Raw genomic sequence first — 18038 nt, 5'->3', positions numbered from 1 at the left:
CTCAATAGGTTTGACGTGTCACATGACCCTCTTCCCATTGAAAAAAATAAAGTTGGATCCAAAATGGCCGACTTCAAAATGGCCGCCATGGTCACCACCCATCTGGAAAAATTTTCCCCCTCCCATATACTAATGTGCCACAAACAGGAAGTTGATATTACCAATCATTCCCATTTAATTTAGGTGTAGCCATATAAATGGCCCAACCTGTAGTTGCTGGATCACACTGCGCTCTGTGTGTAAGCCAGAAGTGGCTTTACAAAGTGAGCCTAAGGAGCATGAAGATGAAGCTCTATAGACTTACACTAAAAAAGCAGCTTCTGGCTCACACATACAGTAGGTCCTGATTCATCACAGCCTTTACTCCAGTATTCCGGTGTAAAAAGTTTTGAAAAGTCGCATAATTTTGGTGCAACTGGAGGCTGTGCAAAATCAGGCAATTTTTGACATTTTCATGCCATTTTTCCCCAGCTTTGACAAAGTGGGTGGATTTTGGGTGGGACTGCCAATTGTCAAATTCATGATGAGCGGCGGCGTTCGCTATGCCACAAATCATACTCTAGAAGGAACTGGAGTAGAATTTATCGCAAAGTGCACACAGAGATGCAAGCCACTTGTTCAACACTACTAATTCATGAAGAGTACACCTCTTAATGAATCAGGAATGTCTGACTCCAACACATCTCCTCATGAAGAATAGAATGAACAACACCACTCTTGATAAATTGGGCCAATAGAGTGCAATGTGATCCGGAGAGTCTGAATAGTCATCACGTGACCCAGAATAGGAGTGGCATGGTGCTGGAAACTGGAGAAGATGACAATTGGTGAGTATATTTACACTCTTACACTACACTAACATTTACACAGGTTTAGCCAATAAAAATATAACTGGTGCTTCTTTAAGGATATTACTAAATATACTTGCTAGTTTTCACCTCCTTCATGATGATGTCCAGTAAAATGGAAATTTAGCACTGTCCTAACTGTTACAGCTTCAATTAATAAACTTGGGATATAACAGATGCCTCCATGCCAGGACTCAGCGCCTGACATATGGCTACTCTGCATTTTGCTGTTATTAAATTGTTTTGTATTATATCTACAGATAATAATTAAAATATTATTTTCATTGTATACATTGAGGAGATACCAAATAAACCCCTCTGGTGAATTCCCCTTTAATGATTATTGTCAATCTTGGCTGTATTTAATAAAAAAAATAATGATTGCTATCTTCTAAGAAATCTGAGATGGTATATATTATTTAAAGCCTGTAATATAAATTCACTAATAACTGGAAAATCTGCCAGGGTAACGATATATGTGTAGCTCTGAAAAGCAGAGTTTTTTTATTTAAAACTAAATGAAAGTAGATTTCAATGGAAAAGAATTTATCAAAAGTTATAGTTTTCCAATTTTACATTTGGATTTAAAAAGGCAATTTGGAAATTTCATTCTTTCTCTAGTATAGAATAAAATTGAACAGTGCTAAGATATAAAATTAAAATTTTTTTGGGAAGAATCAACAACAAGTGGGACACAATTGTGAAGTGGAACAAAATTTATTGGATATTTTAAACTTTTTAAAAAAAAATAAAAACTGAAAAGTGGGACGTGCAATATTATCCGGCCCCCTTGAGTTAATACTTTGTAGCGCCACCTTTTGCTGCGATTACAGCTGCAAGTCGCTTGGGGTATGTCTCTATCAGTTTTGCACATCGAGAGGCAGAAATTCTTGCCCATTCTTCCTTGCAAAACAGCTCGAGCTCATTGAGGTTGGATGGAGGACGTTGGTGAACTGCAGTTTTCAGCTCTTTCCACAGATTCTCGATTGAATTCAGGTCTGGACTTTGACTTGGCCATTCTAACACCTGGATATGTTTATTTTTTAACCATTCCATTGTAGATTTTGCTTTATGTTTGGGACCATTGTCTTGTTGGAAGATAAATCTCCGTCCCAGTCTCAGGTCTTTTGCAGACTCCAACAGGTTTTCTTAAAGAAAGGTCCTGTATTTGGCTCCATCCATCTTCCCATCAATTTTAACCATCTTCCCTGTCCCTGCTGAAGAAAAGAAGGCCCAAACCATGATGCTGCCACCACGATGTTTGACAGTGGGGATGGTGTTTTGAGGGTGATGAGCTGTGTTGCCTTTACTCCAAACATATCGTTTTGCATTGTGGCCAAAAAGTTCGATTTTGGTTTCATCTGACCAGAGCACCTTATTCCACATGTTTGGTGTGTCTCCCAGGAGGCTTGTAGCAAACTTCAAATGAGACTTTTTATGGCTATCTTTGAGAAATGGCTTTCTTCTTGCCACTCTTAAATAAAGGCCAGATTTGTGCAGTGTACGACTGATTGTTGTCCTATGGACACACTCTCCCACCTCAGCTGTAGATCTCTGCAGTTCATCCAGAGTGATCATGGGCCTTTTGGCTACATCTCTGATCAGTCTTCTCCTTGTTCGAGATGAAAGTTTAGAGGGACGGCCGGGTCTTGGTAGATTTGCAGTGGTCTGATACTCCTTCCATTTCAATATGATCGCTTGCACAGTGCTCCTTGAGATGTTTAAAACTTGGGAAATCTTTTTGTATCAAAATCCAGCTTTAAACTTCGCCACAACAGTATCTCGGACCTGCCTGGTGTGTTCCTTGGTCTTCATGATGCTCTCTGCACTTGAAACAGAACCCTGAGACTATCACAGAACAGGTGCATTTAGGAGACTTGATTACACACAGGTGGATTCTATTTATCATTACAAGACATTTAGGACAACATTGGGTCATTCAGAGATCCTCACTGAACTTCTGGAGTCAGTTTTCTGCACTGAAAGTAAAGGGGCCGAATAATATTCTACGCCCCACTTTTCAGTTTTTATTTTTTTTAAAAAGTTTAAAATATCCAATAAATTTCGTTCCACTTCATGATTGTGTCCCACTTATTGTTGATTCTTCCCCCAAAAATTAGAATTTTATATGTTTATGTTTGAAGCCAGAAATGTGGCAAAAGGTAGAAAAGTTCAAGGGGGCCAAATACTTTCACAATGCACTGTATACTAATGGTGGTCTCATTTTCAATTTCTGCTTCTGTCAAGGAACAAATGTATATGTTTTAGACTTATGTGTAAATCTTACCTCCCAAAGGAGGCCCAATTAGAACTGGGCAACATTCCACAATGGTCACAAGTCCAACAGCACTGGAGAATCTTGTCGCTCCAACAATGTCCATCAGCGTTTCAAATAAAACACTGCTTACCATTCCAAAAGCAAAACCAAAAAATACTGAGTATATGACCAGTCCAGTGTAATCATTTGCAAAAGGACACAAAATATGGCAAATTCCATTATACAGAATGGCAAAACTGAAAAAATATTGTATCCTTGGTCGTATGTACTTGGAGTTTGCAACCATTCCCATGGTAGGCCTTGCAACCATGTCTACAAAAGCTAAGATAGACAATAAAAATGCAGATGAATATTGGTCAATGCCCATATGCTTAGCATAGGGGGCCAGGAAAACAATTGGAGCAAAGAATCCTATGAACATGATGACATTCCCAGATAAGTAAATGAGAAAACCACGGTGCTTAAAAAGTGACAAGTCTAAATACTTGTTAATGCTCTGGCATATTGTTAACTTCTCTGTCTTTTTATCAATGGGTTTCTGGTCTGCTTTTTCCTCATCTTTCTTTATGGGTTTTGGTCCAAGGGGCCTCATGAGGGATCCAGCCACGCAGCAGTTTAATAGAAGACCTCCTAAAATTAAAAAGCTTCCTCTCCATCCAAATTTATTGAAGAGAAACTGATTAAGAGGAGCCAATGTGCTTAGAAACACTGGGCTTCCTGCCATAGCAAGTCCATTTGCAATAGGACGCTTTTTAAAAAAATACTTCCCGATAATTGTTAAAGAAGGTTGAAGATTAAATGCCAATCCAAAACCTATATGGAGAAGAAAACATTGAATGTAACATCAATAAGTATTAATCAGAGCAAAGTTAAAGAAAATGTTGACATGCAAGTATAAGGCATCAAGCAATTTCTGCAGATCAGAAGCAGACTTGTGTTATGGCTTATTTCTAGCTTGTAAAATATCTGCTTTAAGATATTAAGAATTGAAATAGAAACATATTTTACCATAAGTGGTTGTCTCTTAAAGTGAAAGACAATAATGAAATGCACCTTCAATAGATAACTTTCCAATTAACGGAATTTAATAAGATTACTGTGGTTAAGTGGGCAGCTTGGTGGCTCAGTGGTTGGCACTGCAGACTTGCAGCGCTGGCGCCTTATTTCAAAACCTACCAAGGACAACCGTTTGTGTTGGTTTCCTCCGGGTTCTCCGGTTTCCTCCCTCACTTGAAAGACATTCTTAAAGGGTATTTAGATTGTTAGCCTCAATGGGGACAGTGACGATAATGTCTGTAAAGCACTATAGAAATTATTGGCGCTATATAGGCAAATAAAATACATAAAGTAATACCACTACCCCAACAGCCACTATAAGAGCATGGATGTCCTATGGTATATGATACCTCCTCTGCTATATCGGAATCTGTTTCTCAGTACAGGAATAATATATGAAACATTGGTTCTGCTTACTTACCACCAATGACACCAATACAAATGTACAGTTGAAGCACGCTGTTGCAGAACGATGCTGAAATCATTCCTAATGAGCAGAGCAAACCTCCTGCTATTACGACTGGACGGCTGCCGTATTTGTTAACCATGATACTACTTATTGGACCTGTAATGTAAATAATAAAGAGTTTTTAATGCACCGCATTTGATCTATAAAAAGATAAATAAATATATAATTAAAAAGGCTTGTTACACTAAGATAACCCCCTTGAAGAGTAAATGCCAATCTATTATAAACAGGGTCCTACTGAGAAAATCAATTTGCTATACAATATGTTAATAGATATTCTACCTTTCAGAAAACAATTCAAAAACACAAAAAAATAAAAGAATTAAAGTTTATGTGCAAAATATCAAATTGCTTATTATTTAAAAAGTTAAAACAAAAGTAAAGAAGCACTCCCACCAAGTTATCTATTACTTAAATGTGTATATATGCATATAATGTAGTGTGAGTGTATTAATGTACTCACCTACCGTTGCTCTCTCCGGTGTCCAGCGCCGTTCTCAGTGACGTTACCGCAATTGCGACTAGTTGCCTGACTCTATGCTCTACGCGTGAGCCAGAAGTCTCTTTCTCTTTTACAATGAAAGCCTAAGGAGCCTCGTTCTAATGCTCCATTGACTTATATTGGAAAAGTCGCTTCCAGGTCAGACAGAGCGCAGCGTGACCTGGAGAGTCTCCAGACTGGACACCAGAGAGAGCAGTGGTAAGTGAGTATATTAATATACTCACACTACACTACATGCACATATACACACATTTAATGAATAATTCATTTTGGAATCCCAAACACTTTTTCAGTTTCAGTTGAGTAAGGTACATATTTATGTGGATTGTCTCTTGATTATTTCTAGTGGAATTTATCTAGAAAACAGAAAATGTATAAACTCTGGAAATATTTCTATCAGCACAGTAATGGAGTGATTCACAAGGCAAAGTTAACACAGTTACATGGCAGGCAGTGATTAATGGATCTCTTCACCAAAGAACGAAAGAGGGGAACAAATACACTAAGGCTATGTGCCCACGATGCAGAAATGCTCAGGATTTTTTCCTGAGCATTTCTGCATCTCCCTGGCAGATAAACCGCATGCGGATTTTACATGCATTTTTCCTGCCAGGGACAAGCGGATGTGAATCGTTCTTCACATGCATTTCCGCATGCGGGTTGACAAGCGCTTTCCAAGCGATTTCAGTATCACTTGGAAAGTGCTTGACAACTTGGTCACACTATATAAATCCATGCAAACGACATGGATTTATATAGTGTGACCCCAAAGAATGTCAAAAAAAAAAAAAAATGAATCTATACTTACCTTCTGATGGCCCCCGGAGTCTGTAACCAATGCGTCTCGGCTTGCCGGCAGCTCGCGGTACATTGAAGGACCTGCCGTCACATGACTAAATGACGTCAGCGCAGGTCCTTCAGTCCACCGCGATCTGCCGGCAAGCGAAGACAAGCACACCGGGGGCCATCAGAAGGTAAATATAATATTTATTTTTTATTTTATTATTTTTTTTACAGGTTCTATGGTACCCGGGTCTGGAGGAGAGTCTCCTCTCCTCCACACCCGGGTACCATCCGCACATTGAAACATTTGGATTCCGCATCTACAGATGCAGTGATGCGTAATCCATGCGTTCCAATGCAAGTCAATGGCGGCAAAAACGCAGCGCTTCCGCAAAATAATTGGTAGTGCTGCGTTTTTTCCGCAATGATAACCCGCAGCGGAAATTTCGGCAGCATGTGCACAGCACATGCGGATTATCATTGGGGATCATGGCAGGCCTTCTACCATGCGTTTTTAAAGCGTTTCTGCAGCATTTTTGCTGCTGCGGAAACGCTTAAAAAACACATCGTGGGAACCTGACAGCTATGACATCATGAATGCTTCTGATATATTATGAATACAATTAGCAGGATAATACCTTTAGAACACAAGAAAAAAGTTACATATGGATAATGGATGATACTGTGGTTAAAAAATATAATGTAATGGGAAGTAGCTTTAGAATCATTTGTTACATAAATTGTGAAAATATTTCAAGCACAGCATATCTGAATCCAAACCTACCAGAGTGATCCTCTTATCTAGTACGCAGGGTAAGCCAAAAACAGAATGTATTTATAGGTTTCCATTAGTCATAATGTCCTACTGGACTTCGCCTAGCTAGTAAATGTCAAATACAGCAAAAAATGACATCACCAATAGACTGTTATGACATGCTTTTAAAGCTGGTTTCACACATTCAAAATTATCGGTCCAATTATAACCAGTGGTAGCCTAACCAGAACTCTACTTTAACAGAATTTATGCCCATAAAACTATTGAATTCAGATTAGGAGACCAACGAGTCACCTGGATATCACTCAGACCATTAACATCAGAAGTATAAACCTGGCTTAATGCATATCTAGGAGATGTAGACAATGACTGTCGCGTTCCTATCTCAGGAGACAACAATCTCATTGTGTCAATAGTGTTGTGCATCATATATATATATTGTGTCATGTGAAATATAAAATGTTCCTGTGTGATGTGTAGATTGTGATAAGCATTGAAAGTGTAATATGCATAATGTATAGTAATGTAGGATGTGATAGATTAAGGTATAGTATAACTATTGTTAGTGTATAATGTGTGCTGTAAGGAAGTTCTGCTCAGCAACAGACTGCAGGGTTAGAAGTAGTTAAGTGTTGGGACTAGCCCACAAGGGAAGGACTTTGTGATAGGGAAAGGACTGTGTTTCCTGGTTAGAGTCAGATAGGAGTTAGAGTCGGAAGAAGTAACAAGTGTGCAGTGCTGCCGAAGGGTGATCCACAACATAGAGAGGTGTACGGACAGGGATAGTGAGATCTTGAAGAGAATTACTGATGAGACAGAGTGGCCTTCCACTTTAAAGGGGTCCTTGGATAGGACAACATGCCATGAGAAACCCAAGAGCTTGCTAGGGCTGAAGGTAACAGACCTAAAGAGGACTGAAAGCGTGGGACTAGTTTTGGTCCTGAGCGGTAGATCCAGAGTGTTCATAGTAATAGGACAATGATCGAGTAGAGAGAAACTCACTGATCAGGACTGTGGCCTAGAAGCTGGGTTGTGGTGAAGTGGGGAAAATAGTGTGCTTCACAGGCCCTGGCGTAGACTGCAGTGGAAGCAAATGATGTGTGTGAAAATGCTTTTCATTGTGAACGTAATGTGCTTAAGACTGTATACCCACTATCCCACGTACATAACCCTCATCAAGTTCAGTAAAGTCCCCATGATTGAACAAAGTCTCCTTTATTAATCTGTGGAATTCATGGTCCTGGCCAGCCAATACCATCAGCTAAAGATGGCCTGCATGGGCGCAAGACCCTCACTTTACCAACACCCTGCCAGGACCCTGTAAAGTGCCAGGGTGATATAAAACAGCAGCTCAGTCATGGCTACCCCCTATGGTGACTTTACACATACATCTAGAAAAGCTCATGAAGGACTTATGAAAATGAGCTATGAAGAAAGTCTCTGAGTGGTTGTCCAGGAGCTAGTAAATTCAGAAATTAACCCTACATGTAAGTTTGGATCCCTAGCAAACATCCTGAGGAATGCAATTTGTATTTATTCGAACATGCTGTCTTTACCTTGGCTTCATGGATAGGCTGTATAAATATGACATTTTATATGCTCGTTTAATCAAAATAGTGTCAACTAAGTACCTTATTTTATTTACATGTACTGCTACTATTAATTTGTTTTTATTTACTGCAAGGTATTTGCTAATTCTTTTTATTCTAGGTTTTGTTTGTTAATGGCCACAGTGTGAATGTGCACCTACACATTGCACTTACACTAGAAGGTGCGCTCGTTCAGGTCTTTGGTTCTGTTCTGGTTTTTGTATTTCGTACAATTAAGGGACAGGCCACTCTCTTTTGGGCTGTTCATCTTCTCAATTTAGCTTTAGCTAGGTGCAAATGGTCAAATCCAGTTCCTGCTCTGCTCCCATCTATTTTAAGGTCCTGCTTTAAATCCCACCAAGGACAGCATCTTCAAGGATTATGTATATTCTCCCTGTGTTTGTGTTTGCGTAAGTTTCCCCTTAGACTTCAAAGACATGCTAATAGGGAATTTAGATTGTGTGTCTCAATGGGCACAGTGATGGTAATGTCTGCAAAGTGCTGTGGAATTATTGGCTCTACGTAAGTGAGTAAAATAAAATAATAAATAATATTATTTATATGTACTACTACTATTTATTTAATGCAAGATATCTACTCATTGTTTTTATTCTAGGCTTTGTCCTATATGAATTGTTTATATTCTAGGTTTGGTCCTGTATGACATCTGTCTGTAGGTAAATATAAACATTCGTACAATTTGTGTACCTAAAAATTCGGTGTGAGATAAAAAAATATTGAAAAATTGCACTTTCCATGCTAGAGAAAATATCCGTTTTATCATATGAGATAATACTAATAACACTCTTGCAAACATTTGTAAATTGTGCTGAACTTTACAATGAAAATTAGAATTGTGGCAGAGGTTTTTAATCAGGCCAAAGGGAGAGATACCCGGTTTACAAAATTTTAAAGGGTTATTGTCATGTTATGAACTAGTTATAGGAAGATAGCAAACTTGCTTTGTTTAATTATGCCTATTAACTTGCTTTTTCTAACTGTCTCCATTCTTCTGCTTTCTGATGCCCAGTGATCTGTTGTTTACAGCTCATTGACGAGGGGACTGGTCATCATTGTTGTCTTGAAGTGGTGGCCAAACATGTGCAGTTCACATTGCCAGGATCTAGAACATGTACGCTAACTCCTGACCCTGGTCACCCCACTCCCCATTCATTTCTAAGTAAAGACTCCTGGCATGAGCAGCCGCCCCAAATGAGTAGCACAGAAACAGTTCTATAGGGTAGTTCATCTGCATTTCTGGAATCCATCAACTGCTTATGATTCCCTCTGAGCCGCACTCCCCCAATGATACATTGTCCTCAGCCGCCATACCCTATGTTACACCATTACACCATAAAATCTTAAAGGATTGTTAAGCTGCATATTTGTATGCTGTACATGCATTCATAGTCACATAGACATAGTTACAATTCCCAAGTCTGAGACATCTGAAATGTGCTAAACTGCTGTGTATTTAGAAAATGTGTTTATTTCTAAAACATTTTCTATTCCATCTTTCCTTTCCAAGGATGGAGTCTTGAGCGAACTGTCAAATCATTATAAAAATGTATCAAACACTGTGACCCATGACACTTGTTCTGAGTAACCTGACATATAAAATGATATATTGCTGCAATAAAACCAGTAATATAGTCTTTAGTAACTTGAAGCAATGAAAAAGTTTAGAACTAGTGTTTTGAAAAGAAGAATCTTTGAAAATCCTGACATTTCTTAATAAAGATCAAGTGAAAAATTTAACTATTTACTTATGATAAATGCATATTTCATGATTAATTTAACTAAAGCAGTAACAATGAAGAAACATCCTCCTAATTTCTTTTTTATATAGATTTTTGTAATTGTTGTGTTTAGAATCTTTCCAGAACAATTGAAGGATGTATTAGAATGGTTGTAAGGACTGGTTATGTTAATAGGGTTTAGGCAGGCATATAATATTGATGATCTATTAGATTGGTAGGGGTCTGAAACCCAGCACTCTTATTGGTCAGCTGTTATTAGTTCCACCAGTGATGTCAATATTAGAGATGATTGAATCTTTTGACATTTAAATTCAGCATGTTTGATACATTTTCCCAAAAATTTGATTTGGAGTGAATCAATTTGCTATGAATCATAAATACCACAAAGCCTCCAATTACCTTTAAAACGTGTGTAATCCACTGAAGTCTCCTAGAACTGTATCCAACCCCTTTTAAGCACTTTAAAGAGAACCTGTCATCAGGAAAAGGCATGTTAAACTAAAGATTTAGCCGTAAAGGCGCTGTTCTACAGATTTAATAGGTACCTTCAGTGTAGAAATCCACAGCCTAGTTATTTTTTAATCATCATTAGACATTTGGGTGCAATAAGTTGTTCATGCATTGGTGTGGGCCTGTGGGGTGGGACTGTGGGTAGTGTCTTTGTTTGTGCCATGGCCCCACGGCATAATATACCCTACACATTGCCCCTCTCTGTAATACCCTCCCACGCAGCCCTTCTCCATAATATTCCCCCCACACTGCCCCTCTCCATACTGCTTCCTTATAATGATCCTCTCTATATTATTATCCCCCCACAGTGCCCCTCTCCATAATATCCCCCCACACTGAGCCTCTTCATAATATACGGCCCCACACTGAACCGCTCCATAATATTTCCCCCTAACACTAAGCCTCTCCATAACATCCATCTCCCCACACACACATAGACACACATTGCCCCACTCCATAATATACGCCCCCAACACTGAGCCAGAATATCCCTCCCACAGTGTCTCTCTGCATAAAGTCACCCCATCCCATTGCCCCTCACTATACTATGGCCCCTTTCACAATCCCCCCTATAATTTGCATTAGTAGTAACTCCAATCCTCCTTTCCCCCCAGCCCCTTCATCTAAAATTAATAGACATTTCATCTTCAGCTCCTCCATGTAGCATTTACAGATGCCTGACTTGCTTGCTGCCTCTGCGGCACCAGCGCCTGTGACAGCAGCATTGAGATGACGTCAGCTGCGTGTTTAACTCATCACGCCGCTGTATGTCGAGGCCAGGGCTGATGAGCACTCCTCTGTCCAGTTATGGCGCCGCAGTGTTCAAATATATTCGCGTCAGAAAGACACAAATACATTTGAATATAAGAAGGTGGGAGTGATTTTTCCCAGACAGCTCCGCGGGCCACAGTAACCATTTGGTGGGCCACATGCGGCCCGCTGTCCGTATGTTGTGAAGGCCTGTCATAAATTATATACAGAACATACAGAAAAACTAAAAAAGAAAAAAAATGTGCAATCAAAGCATACATACACTTTCAGAAGAAAATGTCTGCTTGAACTCGATGCTGCTGGGTCGGTTACACTGAACCAAGTTGCGTCCTTCTGCTGCTACACTACTCTCTGCTGTGTGCTGTAAAATCACATGATGTTTGCTCCCGCACTAAAGATAATAGCATGAAAAGGACGCTGTTTATTTTAGTGTACAACGCAGCACAGATTTTGGATGGTTCTTGCTGCGGATTATCAATAAAATCACCAAGGCAATGTTCACATGCAGCGTTTTTGCAGCATTTTTTTTGCTACATTTTTCTATGTAAATTAAAAGCTGCTTTTTACAGTACCCCGATAAACCTTTCGTGAAACGCACAATGGAGTGTTTGGTGGGAAAGACTATTTCACCTTCGCTGCCAATGTATCTATTAAATCCTTATTGACTTTTTACTTCAACACAATTTTTCATGGCATACCATTCTTATTTCCAACGGGAGAGTAAAAACAATAATAAAGTGAGGTTCATCACCGACTATCATGCTCAATTCTCCCGCATGAAATCTTATCTAGCTAGGACTTGGCCCATTCTCCAGACTGACCCCACGATCTCCAAATTTATATCTCCTACTCCGACTGTAACAATCATGAGATCTAAAAATCTACGTGATCATTTAGTAGAAAGTCACTATCAAGAAACGCCAGAAAGGACCTTTATTGATGGGGCTGGCCCTGCGCCTGGATGCAAGCCATGCCTGCGGCGCATCCCCCAGCTTTCGGCATCTCATCGTGAGGACCTGCGCCGCGGTCAGCTGATCGTGACGCGGGTGCCACGTGATGCCAACGCCGCGGGCCGCCCCACCCGTCATGATGCGGTATGCGTCACCAAAGGTCCTCAAACAGATTGATTAGAACATGGATATCCGGTTTTGTGCCCATGGTGATTGGTTTGGGGACATTTAAAAGGATGACACTGACACTACCATATGCCCCCTAACAAAGGTTCACCGAAACGCGCGTTGGGTGGATGTACACCATCCAGCCGTTGGTACGCTCCCGGCTCCCTGTATTTAAGGTAGCTATATACTCTATACACAACATATTTAATCATATATAGTTTACAAACTGCCCTAGACTGGTGGGAATACTTGAGTGGTAGTATGGATTGGAGCAGGTAAATTTAATCATCAACTGTATTGGTATACCAAAAGGGTTGGATGTTTGATACGTCTGTTTTTCTCTGTACATGGCCATTGGTGTCAAATACTCCTTATGCGATTGAATTGGTTTTTAATTAAGATATGTTTAATAAAGGTATATATTTTTTATATCAAGAAATGTTTATGGGCTTTATGTCGCTACTTTTCTCCTCTTCTTCCTCTAGTTGTGTTTGCTAATTGTCCATGAGTCTTCCCATAGTGGTGGTATACCTTTTGTGAGATTATGCGGTCTCTTCTGTGGTATGTCTTAATTATTTCCATTGTGTATATGTCATTATAAATGGATTACATTTTATCCTTTCTACCTGGATTATTACTTCCAGGGGTTCTGTTCCCTTTAGTTCTCCCACCAACATGTTCAATTGTGTCCTCTGTGTTGGGACAATTACCATTATGAACTTTTCTGTCTTTTAATCATAGCAGTGTTTTACGTGGCGTTTTTGAAGCATTTTTAGTGAATAAAACTAACTTTAATAAACATGAACTGCAGAAAAAAGCACACGTAATCCGCACCAAAAGACGCTGCAAAAAAAAGATCAAAAACTCAGTGAAAAATTCAGTGAAAATTGGCGCTTTGAACCCACTTTTTTACTGCTTCAAGAACATAGCCTTTAGAAAAATTATTATACGGCAGAGACTTACATTACAATCATTTTCTTGTGAAAGTAAAGAAAGCACATTTGCATCATTCACTAGTGTAAAAAGTTAACATGTTACATGTAGTAATATCACATGATAATTGCATATTAATAACTGTGTTTGGTATGTACAGTAAAAGTTCCTGTATTGCCACAAACAAGTCCTTCTAACTGAATTCTATATAAGTTGTCCATAAATCCTCTATCCTACCTAAAAAGAAAGATATTTAACTGTTTATTTTAAAAAGTATTTCAATATTTTAATAAATGAAGAATCTTCTGGCTCTGAATGGAAGGAAATAATAACAAGCGTGCTAAGTACCCATTAGCTGAACTATACCAATTATATCCCCTAGGCGCTCATTGCTATCCTCCTTACATCAGCAGAATAGTGTAATGATACCTTAAAGTTTATTGTTCGTTTTTTGTATCCTTGAAAGTTGCTGCATGCACAGAATATCAGTATTTTACCAAACACAATAACAGAAATGATTGCTTCCTGCCCACACCCCAGTGTTTGTAGTCCCACACCTTTAGGAATAGAACAAATTATAGGGACCACTTTGAAATCTGCAGTTAGCTATAAATTGCACTAATGATTTGACTTTGGTGACCTTTACATACTTTCCGCCTTCATTTCTCTCTCCACAGAAATAAATATACAAACAAAAGTCATCCAACAACTATGTAAAAGAATGATAATTATGTTTATCGCTTATTTCATATTGAGAAGTCATTATAGAAAATTACAGTAAACCATCTGCTTGCCCATATGGTGTTCTGGCTCATCCCAGAATATATCTTTAGCAAAGATTAAAATATTAATAAATGCCAACCAACTCTGAACACAAACAAGATGACCATGAAACTATTATACAGCAGAACCAGCTGCATTTCAATGTTATTCTAGGTAATAGGCAAGGTAATGAAGAATTGCATAGACAAAAGCAGTCCTCTGAATATGTGTGAAGAAATGTGAAAACGTACCAGCCTAAATTATTATAAATATACTTACTTTACATCTTATTCAGACATACGTGAATCGTGCACTTTTTGTAGCTGTGTTTTTTACAGACAGAACACACTCCCATTATAGTCTATGTGGATATTTGCATGTTCAAGTCATGGATCAAAATTACCCATAAAGTCTTTAGGTAAATGAAAAATGACTGACAGCACACTTTGTCAGCCAATTGCATTCCGTGTGCTCTGCATTTTTAACATTGTTGCAAATAGGAGACGTTTTGTCATTTATTTATGTTTTCATGAGAAAATCACTGATGAATTATTGATGGTAAAAACTGAAACACTGATGAAACACTAATGATAATCAAATAGACATTTTACAGCACAAGGTAAAAGATGGCAGAATAGCACACCTCTACCTGTCCCCTATATCTTAAAGCCATATGAGTTTTGGTATGTCTATACAATATATGAATATAGAAGAGACACAATAGATAGAACTTTAAATATGCCAAAACAAGTTGGGCAACATTGCTGACTCATATGCAACTTTTCGACTCCCAAAAATACAGTGAGCCTTTCTCAAACATGATTGAGAAAGACTTAGGCTGTGTGCCCACGATGCGTTTTTTAAGGGTTTCCGCAGCGGCAAAAACGCTTCAGAAACGCTTAAAAAACGCACGGTAGAAGGCCTGCCATGTTCCCCAATGATAATCCGCATGTGCTATGCACATGCTGCGGAAATTTCCGCTGCGGAAATTATTTTGCGGAACTGCTGCGTTTTCGCCGCCATTGACTTGCATTAGAATGCGTGCATTCCGCTTCACTAGATAAAGACATGCAGAATGCACGCGTTCTAATGTGCGGATGGTACCCAGGTCTAGAGGAGAGGAGACTCTCCTCCGGACCCGGGTACCATAGAAAAAACTGTGAAAAAAAGAATAAAATAAAAAATAAAGATTATATTTACCCGCTGCACTCGTAGTTTCATGCCGGCAGCTAGCGATGGACTGAAGGACCTGCGCTGACGTCATAGTCATGTGACGGGTCACGCGACGCTGACGTCAGCAAGTCCTTCAGTGTACCGCTGCCAGCAAGGGAGAACGGAGGGAATCAAGACTCCGGGGGCCATCAGAGGGTAAGTATATGTTTATTTTTTTATTTTTTACCATTCTTTCGGTCACAGTATATAAATCCATGCCGTTTGCATGGATTTACTGTATATAGTGTGACCAAGTTGACAAGCACTTTACAAGTGATGCTAAAATCGCTTGGAAAGCGCTTGTCAACCCGCATGCGGAAATGCAAGTGAAGAACGCTTCACTTCCGCATGTCCCTGGCAGGAAAACGCATGTACAATCCTGAGCATTTCTGCATCGTGGGCACATAGCCATACTGTATTTTTTGAAGCCAAAGTATTGCATAAGATATTCAAAAAAGGAGAGGGTACTTTATTGACCCATATTTAGATCGCTGCCAGATTTTTAAATATACAACCCCTGGCAAAAATTATGGAATCACCAGGTTCGGAGGATGTTCATTCAGTTGTTTAATGTTGTTGAAAAAAAGCAAATCACAGACATGGCACAAAACTAAAGACATTTCAAATGGCAACTTTAGAGCTTTAAGAAACACTAAAAGAAATCAAGATAAAAAATGTGGTACTCAGTAAGGGTAATTTTTTGCAGACCAAGCCCATTGTAACCTTGTTTTTTTCTGTTTAGGTGTTAATGATGGCTTATTGTTAGTTTTTCTGTATGTAAATCCCATTTTCTTTAGGCAGTTTCTTACAGTTCGGTCACAGACATTGACTCCAGTTTCCTCCCATTCGTTCCTCATTTGTTTTGTTGTGCATTTCCTGTTTTGGAGACATATTGCTTTAATTTTCTGGTCTTCATGCTTTGATGTCTTCCTTGGTCTACCAGTATGTTTGCCTTTAACAACCTTCCCATTGTATTTGGTCCAGACTTAATGAGTGACAAACAGTACTCTTCATCAATCTGGCTCCAACTTTCTCTGATTGCTGTTGCCATATCAGCTTTGCAGGTTGGAGCCTTGTCATAGACCATTTTCTTCAACTTCCACCAAAGATTTTCAATTGGATTGAGATCCGGACTATTTGCAGGCCATGACATTGACCTTATGTGTCTTCTTTCAATGAATGTTTTCACATTTTTGCTCTATGGCAGGATGCATTATCATCTTGAAAAATGATGTCATCATCCCCAAACATCCTTTCAATTGATGGGATAAGAGAACTATCCAAAATATCAATGTAAACTTAGGCATTTATTCAAGATGTAATGAGAGCCATCTCCCCAGTGCCTTTACCTGACATGCAGCCCTATATCATCAATGACTGTGGAAATTTGCATGTTCTCTTCATGCAGTCATCTTTATAAATCTCATTGGAATGGTACCAAACAAAAGTTCCAGCATCATCACCTTGCCCAATGCAGATTCGCGATTCATCACTGAATATGACTTTCATCCAGTCATCCACAGTCTACGATTGCTTTTCCTTAGCCCATTGTAACCTTGTTTTTTTCTGTTTAGGTGTTAATGATGGCTTATAGTTAGTTTTTCTGTATGTAAATCCCATTACGGTTAGGCAGTTTCTTACAGTTCGGTCACAGACATTTGACTCGCCCCCTGGGCCGTGGGGTACTCGGAACCGGGCCTTCTAGTGTACGGTGCTGATGGGGGTAGTAGTGGCAACCCCGTCCCGTGGCTCAGGGTGGTCAGACCAATGGCAGTCTTCTATATGTTTGGTAATGTCCGACTACACCACCCGTGGATTGCGGTCAGGGAGGACCGCTGAGGCTGATGTAGATATGCAGCACAGGGATAGGATAACTCCCCACGGGAAGAGTGTAGCCTTATGGCAGTGTAGGTGAATGCTGGGGGTGGTGGTGCAGGGCGTCCCAGTACCGTTAGTGCTGGCGAGGTAAGAAACACAAAGACAACGTGTTGCAGTCCAGGGTCTTTTACTCACAGTTCGTATACTCCAAGTCACTTCTGTACAGGTAGTGACCGCCCAAGCCGTGCTGCGTCCACCAGGTGAGGGGCTCGGTCAACCCCCAGGCAATTCAGGAGCATGACACAGAACTCCCTTCTATCCTTTCTCTGGCCGTGCCCCACCAGTGACCAAACTTCTGTCCGGCTGCCTCGGGCCTTCTCTGGGAGAACTTGGCGCCAGCTTCCCTGGCCCTATGTGGTGCCTTCCTAGTAGGTTTAGCGAGGGGTCGCACCAATAAATGATCACGACCTCCGATTCTTGGCTGAGGATTATTTGCCTCCACCAATTTGGGATCCGGTACCCTTTCCTTGCCTGACCCGTCACCCGTAATCTCCTGGGTCCTTAGGGTCCTTCTGCCTTCGTGTTTCTGGGCCTTTCTGTTCTGTTCCTTTTCCTTCCTCTCTGTTCCGTTCCTTTTCCTTCTCTCCCTCTCGCCCTGCCCGTGTCCCTAGACCGGGCTCTGGAGCAGAACTCCAGCGGAGCCTCTGCTCCCCTTCTCCTCCACTCTCACTTTCTCCTCACAGACTGAACACTGTTCTAAGATGGTGCCCACCTTTTATACCTCCTCCTCCGTGTCTGAGCTCAGGTGACCTGCATCCAATGAGCTCCTTCCTATGCCCAGAAACCAGCCCCTA

General features: G+C 40.0%; 1 protein-coding gene across 2 annotated transcripts in view; it reads right to left on the bottom strand.

Annotated features, from left to right (window-relative positions):
* Window positions 1–18038, bottom strand: part of SLC16A7 (solute carrier family 16 member 7) — a 181979-nt gene that overhangs the window by 16638 nt on the left and 147303 nt on the right. For both annotated transcript variants that reach the window (XM_073651861.1, XM_073651863.1), the window contains exons 3-4: window positions 4604–4747; window positions 3136–3939 (exon numbers count right to left, since the gene is read on the bottom strand). In XM_073651861.1, coding sequence (XP_073507962.1) covers window positions 3136–3939; window positions 4604–4747 — 948 coding nt within the window. The remainder of the gene's footprint in view (window positions 1–3135; window positions 3940–4603; window positions 4748–18038) is intronic.

Source organism: Phyllobates terribilis, unplaced genomic scaffold, assembly GCF_046119375.1.
Source record: "Phyllobates terribilis strain yellow unplaced genomic scaffold, ASM4611937v1 Scaffold_11__3_contigs__length_659146591, whole genome shotgun sequence".
Lineage (NCBI taxonomy): Eukaryota > Metazoa > Chordata > Amphibia > Anura > Dendrobatidae > Phyllobates > Phyllobates terribilis.
This window is presented reverse-complemented; position numbering and strand designations above follow the sequence as displayed.